This window comes from Marmota marmota, unplaced genomic scaffold (assembly GCF_001458135.2).
Source record: "Marmota marmota marmota unplaced genomic scaffold, marMar, whole genome shotgun sequence".
NCBI lineage: Eukaryota > Metazoa > Chordata > Mammalia > Rodentia > Sciuridae > Marmota > Marmota marmota.
Window position 1 is genome coordinate 3339257 of NW_026000205.1, and position 8083 is coordinate 3347339.

The 8083-nt window shown below is 50.8% G+C and overlaps 1 protein-coding gene across 2 annotated transcripts; it reads right to left on the minus strand.

The window, feature by feature from the left end:
- Positions 1–215: 215 nt before the first annotated feature.
- Positions 216–7775, minus strand: C5ar1 (complement C5a receptor 1). Of its 2 annotated transcripts, none has more exons than XM_015496637.2 (2): positions 7645–7775; positions 216–1571 (listed from the first exon to the last, which is right to left on the minus strand). In XM_015496637.2, exons 1-2 carry the CDS (start codon positions 7645–7647, stop codon positions 519–521), a joined length of 1056 nt encoding a protein of 351 aa, XP_015352123.1. In that variant the 5' UTR covers positions 7648–7775; the 3' UTR covers positions 216–518. The 2 variants fall into 2 exon arrangements, with proteins under 2 accessions (XP_015352123.1, XP_048646601.1); XM_048790644.1 differs by having other exon boundaries at positions 216–1614; positions 7645–7769.
- Between the last annotated feature and the right edge of the window lie 308 nt (positions 7776–8083).

The window sequence follows — 8083 nt, forward strand, 5'->3', positions numbered from 1 at the left end:
TCATACACACACCCCCCCCCACACACACACACACAAACCAAAAAAAAAAAAAAAAACAGCAGGTTTTAAAGCAAAAAAGTCACATTCTTCTATTACTCCACTTCCGGGAGATAACCACTGGAGGTGTGTCTGCCCATCTCAGTCTTCCTCCTCCATTTCGCCATAACCACATGACATGTCTTCACTTACTACTTTTTAAAAGTGCTCCAATTATATAGCAGGTTAACTTAAAGCTTTTATTTAAGTGAACTCGCAAATTTCCAGCAGCTCAGGAGGCTGAGGCACTAGGATCTCAAGTTCCAGGCCAGCCTCAGCAACTCAGGGAGGCCCTAAGCCACTTAGGGAGATCCTGTGTCAAAATAAAAAATAATAATAAAAAGGACTGGAGGTGGGGCTCAGCGGTAGAGTGTCCCTGGGTTCAATCCCTGGTACCAAAAAAAAAAAAAAAAGCAGAAAAATAATGGCTGTCAAGGAAGGGGGACCCTGGGGTGCGTAGTGGCCGAGGAATCCCCCCCCCCTTACACCGTTTGGGTCTTCTGGGACGGGGTGTCCATGGTGGAGCGCGTGAAAGACTTGCTCTCCCGGCACTGGGATTCCTCGGTCAAAGCGTTGCGGAGAATGCTGGGGAGGGACCTGCGCAGGCGGCCCTGGAAGCCCCTGCCCGCCACCACATAAATGATGGGGTTGATACAGCAGTTAAGATAGGCGACAGAGACGCACAGGGAGTCCAGCTTGCGCACCCGCAGGAAGATGGACGAGGAACTGGGGTACAAAGCCATTATCATCCCTGTCACCTGGTAGGGCAGCCAGAAGATGAAGAAGCTGGTCACCACGGCCACCACCACCTTGAGCGTCTTGGTGGAGCGCGTGGCCTTGCGTCTCCACGTGCGGATCAGGAGGAAGGTGTAGCAGATATTGAGGGTGAAGAGCGGCCACAGAAAGCCCACCACCAGGCGCACGATGGCCACGGCCCTCTCCTTGCGCCGGCCGTTGCTCCCGTAGTCCACGCCACATATGATCTTGTGTGGGAAATGCTCCTCGTGCAGCGAGCGGTACAGAAAGGAGGGAATGGTCAGGAGCAGGGCCAAGCCCCAGGCCACACCGCAGGCGATCCAGGCCAAGCCCGCCCCGCGGAAGTTCTGGCACCAGATGGGATTGAACACCAGCAAGAAGCGATCTGCGCTGATGGTGGCCAGGAGCAGGATGCTGGCGTACATGTTGAGCAGGATGAGGGACGGCAGGATCCGGCAGGCCGCCTCCCCGAAGGGCCAGTTGCTTTGCAGTATGACAGATGCAAACAAGACCGGCAGTGCCAGGCAGGAGAGGAGGTCAGCCACTGCCAAGTTCAGAAACCAGATGGCGTTGATGGTTCGCTTGGCCTCGAATGCTGTCACCCAGACCACCAGGGCATTGCCCGGCACACCCACTAGGAAGACCGCCAAAAAGATGACCAAAGCTATGATGTCCGTAGGTCGCAGGTTATAGGAAGTGTTGTCCACAGGTGTGTCAGGGTTCAGGGTGCCCCCTGGGTAGTCGTAGGGGTAATCAAAGGTGCCGTTATCCATGAAGGCCTGTGTGGAATCAGGGAGGCAGAGAGGGTCTGAGTTGGCAGACCTGGGTTGGGAGGGGGTTGGCACAGTCCTGAGTTTCTGCCGACCTCCCACCTCTCCCAGCCTCTCTCCTCTTGGGCAGTGGGAATCTGAAGCCTGAGGGGGAGCTGGGACCTGTGCCACTTATTCTTCCATCCTGATGGTCAGCCTGCTCCCCTGCCACCTCCCCCTGAAGCCTGTGGACCGGGATTTCCTCATGACCCAGAAACCAGTTAAACCCTAGCCTGACTGCTAAGCTAGAGCCACTGGCCATCCTGCTCAGTCAATGCTCCTGACAAGCGGCTTGTTAGAGAGTTTTAATATCCCTAAATACTCAGATGTTGTTATCGGATAGCTTTCCCCACGCATGTCACCACCATAAGCCCTTTTCCTGGCTTCTGTCCACGGAGGTCCATGGCTGGTTCAGTGGTTCAATGCCCTTGGAGGGGCTTCCAGGAGAAGGCAGTGGTTTGGCAGTGCCTCACTTACCGTGGGCACAAAATTTAGGGGGTACCCAAAAGATCCAGTCATCAAGATAAATGATATTTTACTTATTATTATTATCATTATTATTAATTTTGTGGTCTGAGGATCAAACCCAGGACCTCGTGTATGCCAGGCAAATACTTTACCACTGAGCCACTTCTCCAGGCCAAGATAAATCATCTTTTAATGCAATATTTTATTCATTTATTTACTGGTACTGGAGATTTAACCCAGAAGTGCTTTACGACTGAACCACATCCCCAGCCCTCCCTCCTTTTTTTTATTTTTATTTTTATTTATTTATTTATTTTTTTGAGACAGGGTCTCACCAAGTTGCTTAGGATCTCGCTTAGTTGCTGAGGCTGGTTTTGAACTTGCGATCCTCCTGCCTCAGCCTCCAAAGCCAGTGGGATTACAGTTGTACCCACTGCTCCCGGCCAAACGTTGAATTTCTGACATTAATTACTGCCATGCTCATGGAGGTGAATGTCCTCCGTCCTGAGAAATGACACTGAAATTTTGCAGCATAAAAGGGCAGGATGCCTGCACCTTACTCGAAAAAATAAAAATAAGAAAGACACCAGATGAGAGAAAGAGAGAAGGGATGTCTGGATGGTTGGATGATGAACAGATAGAAAGACGGATGGAAAGATTGGATGGAAGATAGATGATGGAATGGGTGACGGATGCAGAGATAGATAACGGGTAGGTAAGTTTGGAAAATCCGGGTAAAAATTACGAGACTTCTTGCACTGTTCTTGTAATTTTTCTATAACTTTGAAAATATTTCTAAAGCGAAAGTTAAAATGTCTAAAATATTTCCTTTGATAAATATCCCCTGCTCTAGGCACACACGGCGCCCCGCTTCCAATTCGCTACTGTGAGACACGCCCCCTCCTGGGGGGCGTGCCCAGGTTGTCACAGGGTTCCGAAGGGCTCAGCGCAGCCCACCCCCACGCCCCCTCCCAGGAGGTTCTGCACGGTAGCAGATTGTCAGACATTTTGCATGTCCCTTTGGATGTGACACATGAAGCTAACCCTGCTTCTGCTGATTTCACAAGCTCTCAGCAATCCTTGGCTGCGGAATGAGTCAGACCCCGAAAGTAAGGCTTCCCGATCCTGGCTCCCCAGTTGCGCCATCATCCCCTCCTCAGCCGACAAAACTCCTTTCCTGCATGATGTCACACTGTCCTTTCTTTTTGCTGACCTCATGAGGACAGAACACTCTGATTTCCAGAATCTTCTCCATGCCAATAGCTCACAAAGTTTTGGTCATGGCAGTATCCCTCACAAAGTTTGGAAATAACTGAAGTGCTCAGCAAGGGGGGATTGGCTGAGTTAATTGGGCATCAAGAGGGGACTGGTTAAATAAATGGTGGCGTATCTGCGCAAAAGAACTCACAAAAAGAATGAGGAAGTTGTTGAGGTAAAGATGTGAAAGTATTTCCAAGATAAAGTAGAAAACGTCAGATGCTCAGTGGGCAAAACATATTGCCTACAAAACCGGCAATGCGCTAGTGTATGTGTGTGTACTTATGTGTACACAGGCTAGCTCTGGAAACTTGCCACAGTGTTTACCCCTGGGGAGGGAGGGGGCTGGGGAAATAGAAATTAGAAGGCACTTATTCACTATATATAGTTTTGTTCTTGGATATAGAACTATGCAGTGCATTGCTGATTCCCAAACCTGAATATAATACAAGATACATTTGACCTTTCACATGCACGGGCATGGTTCTGCACCCGTGGATCCAACCAAACACAGATCGAAAATATTTGAAAAAAATAATCATGTTGGTACTGAAAACTACAGACATTTTTCTTGTCATTATTCCCTAAACAGCTATGTACATGGCATTTAGATGGTATAGGTATCATAAGTCATCTAGAAATGATTTAAAGTATAAGGAGCCTGGTGGGCAGTGCACACCTGTAATCCCAGCAGATTTGGAGTCCAAGGCAGGAAGATCAAAAGTTCAAAGCCAGCCTCAGCAACTTAATGAGGCCCTGTCTCAAAATAACAAAAAGGGTTGGGGTGTGGTTTAGTGGCTAAGCATCCCTGGGTTCAATCTCTAATATAAATAAATAGCATATAGGGAAGAATGTGCACAGGTTAAATGTGCAAAAACGGAGCCACTGAATACAAAGGACTTGTGCATCCTTGGACTTGGGTACCTCTGGAGTCCCAGAACCAATTTTCTGTGGATGCTGAAGAAGTGGGTATCCCAGAACCCATGATTCTACAATTCAAGGAGTCTAAGATAAAGATCCTGGGCACATTCCTTCTTTAGGTAAATATTCACTGGCCGGAGGACATACCAGACATACTGTATTCACTGGCCAGGGGACATAGCAGGCATACCTGGCCTCTGCCCTTCAAGAGGTTCCGGTCTACAGGGAGGGAGCGTCAAGTGCTGCGATTATAATCGTGGCTGTCCCCGAGCCCAGGCTGTTGTAGGGCTTGGAAAAAGACTGCCGCTGTCCAGTAGAACTCTCCCTGGTGACAGAGGTCGGCCTGCCATCTGGGAGGCTCAAGATGGCAGTGCCCGAGCACACGTGGCCACTGAGCACTTGAAATGAGGCCACTTCTCTGGGAAACTAAACTTTTAATTGTATGTCATTTTAATTAAATTTAGATAGCCCCATGGGGCTAGTGGCTACCACAGGGGACAGTGCCAGGCACTGTGGAGGTGCTTCCCAGGCATTGGCTCGTTAATTACCTAATCACGGTGTCTAAGGGCCAGGATGGAGCTCAGTGGTAGAGCAGCAGCCCTGGGCTCCTCCCCAGCAGTAAAACAGTATCTATAGCCGGGCGCGGTGGTGCATGCCTGTAATCCCAGCAACTTGGGAGGCTGAGGCAGGAGGATGGTGAGTTCAAAGCCAGCCTCAGCAATTTAGCAAGGCCCTACGCAACTCAGTGAGACCCTTCTCTAAATAAAATAAAGAAAAGGGCTGGGGATGTGGCTCAGTTGTTAGCACCCCCAGGTTAACCCCCAGTACCAAAAAAAAAAACCAACCCAAACCAGTATCTATGTTGCAGCAACACAGAGGGCAGGGTACTGTTATTGCTTCTGAGCTCATGCACTCATTTTGACAAGAGCTCTTCTCTGTTGCATGGAGAAAGAGATTGAGAGCAGACACTGGGAAGAATAGGAGAGTGGAACGGTCCAGGTGAGGTGGGGGACAATGGTGGCTTAGACCACAGGGTTGGCAGTAAGGAGCCGTGAGTTCTCAGAGGAGAACAGGGCGAAGGAGAAGACACTGTACTTACAAGAACAGCAGAAATATTGCAACCTCTGTTCTAAGCCCTTTTCATGTATCATCTCATTTAATCCACATGACAACTCTTGTTGTTCGCTGTTGTAAAACCCACTTTACAGATGAGAAAAGTGAGCTTCAGAGAGGTTAGGGGAAAGCTTTCTAACTGCTCAGTCAGCAAGACCAGAGATGGGAGGTGACTCCCTGGAGTCAAACTCTAGAACCCTCTCTTTGAGTGGACACCAAAGAAAGAACTGCATACTAGGTAGAGGGACCCAAGGCAAGAAGGAGGGCATGTGCTACCCACCAGGAAATGAAAGAAGGTCCGTGGCTGACAGGGTCTAAGACCAGGTTGGAAAGGCCCAGGTGCCATGTTAATGAACTTGCATTTTATCCTGGGGTAATGGGGAGCCATGCATGGTCTAGGAGCTGGGGTACTACATTAGAGTTTAGGGTTAGAACAATCCTTCCAGCCACTCTGGAGAGGTTAGGCCAGAGGCAGGAGGATCAGAGAGGAGCAGGGGCAGGGATTCAGGCCAGTGAGGCTAGGGGCCTGCAGGAGGCTGATGGCAGAGGCAAGGACAAAACGTGGGATCACAGAGAAGAGACTTGTCCACAGCTGAGCAGCTGACTCTTGGGACCAGCGGCTGGTCCTCGCCTCCCCTCCCCCTTCCTCACTGCACTTGGGTTTCCCTGTCCTTCCAACTGGGAAAGTCCTACCGCCTGTCTCCCTGTGAAAGCAGGACAGCAGACCCAGGAATTTGAACCCAGATATAGATAGATAGATAGACAGATAGATAGATAGATAGAGATATATGGCAGGGGATGTGGTTCAGCAGTTAAGCACCTCTGGGTTCAAATCCCTGATATCAAAAAAGAAAAAAAATACCGGAAATGACCTAAATCTTCATTGATAGGGAATGAAATTTCCTGGTGGAATATTATTTGACTGATAAAAAGGGGGTCTCAGCTGGGAATCTGGTACCTTCCTTATAGATTAAAATGAAATGTGGAATGTAAAGTGCTTAGCATGATCCCTGGCATGCAGTTAGCTCTCAATTAAAGCTGGTTAATAATATATGTTAGCTGGATGTGATGGCACGTGCTCGTAATACCAGCGACTCAGGAGGCTGAGGCAGGAGGATCACAAATACAAGACCAGCCTCAGCCATCAGTGAGACTCTCAACAATTTAGCAAGACCCTGTCTCAAAATAAATAAATAAATAAATAAAAAGAACAGGGGATATACCTCAGTGATAAAGCACCACTAGGTTCAATCCCCAGTGCCATAAATAAATGAATAAATAAATAAACAAACAAACAAATAAATAAATATCAGATACTATTCATGAAAAAACAAGATATGAAAGAATGTATAAAACATACGGCTATTTGCAAGGGGAGGAAGGGGAGGCATATTGTATGGGGCCAGGGGAGCAGCAGCCGCTGGTTGGTCGCGCGCTGAGGTCCTGTCTGCTCAAGTGGCCCCCGAAGGGTGGGATGAGGTGAGGCAACGTGGAGCCTTTTCCGTTCCAGCAGCAGCCTTCCCTTTCCTCCCGCGCGGGTGAGGCAAGGCCTGGGCCTCGGCAGCTGCAGGGCTGCTGGCGCAGTGCCCGGATGCAGGTAGAGCAGGGGGACCCCAGGTCAGCTGCAGGACGGGCTCCTCCCGAGACTCACAGCGTCCGTCAGGCAGCCTGGGTCAGCCGCCAACCACGGAGGGACCCAGGAATGCTGGTCCCCCTGGGCGCCCGCTCTCCCCTCTCTATAATTCACAGCATCTGCGACACCTGCGTGAATCTTGACCACTCTTCCAAACCGGCTCTTTCCAGCCTGCCAACCTTGACCTTGCCGTGATCCTGGCCTAGCGGACCTCTTCCGGATTTCTCCGCCTGTGGAACCTTCCCCCCTTCGCTGGGGATTGAACCCAGGCCTCACTCATGCCCTGCAGGTGCTCCACCGCTGAGCCACATCCCAGCCCTTTTTATTGGTTCGTGGAGAGACAGGACCGAGGCTGGCTTTGAACTCACCATCCTCCTGCCTCAGCCTCCCAGGCAGCTGGGATCCCATGGCTGTGCCACCACACCTGGCTGCTCTGTGGAATTCTTAATCATCTTATGAGGACCCAACTTAAGGTTTCCCTGCCCTGGGCAAACTTTATCTGTGAAGTGGCCGCTACCCACGTCATACCATGACAATCTTATTCCTTAGCCACATCCCATTCCTGGAGCGTGAGAGCCTGGAAGGGGGAGAAGAGGGGACTTTGAGGACAGCGGGAGGTTGTGGCAAGAGGAGAGCAAGGGGCCCACTCACCATGTCCTGTGCTCCAGGGCGCTGTGGTGGCTGAGGTCCCTCCTGCCCCTCTGGGCTGCGGTTTTTAAAGCCCCAAGGGACCAAGCAGCTAGCAAGGAGGAAATGACCATCCTTCCTCCCCGGGGCTCCTATTGGCCTGTGCGCTGGGCACCCTGCCTGGGGCTCCGTCCGTGGGCACACACCCAGCGCACCCTCACACCTTCTCCCCGGTAGGGGAGAGAGCCCAGGGCTTGGAAAACTGAGGGAGTTCCTGGCCCCAAGAAGAGAGAAAGCCAGCTGAAATGACTGCTCCTGTCGCGCCTCAGGCCTCAGTGTGCCCATTTGAAGACCTCGAGAGCACCTGCCCGCGTGTGCTTGCGCCCACCCATGCCCCCCTCACCCAGGTTTCTGGGGAAAAGCTCTGGGGTCCGGTTGGCTTAACAAGGCCCCTGGAAGCCAG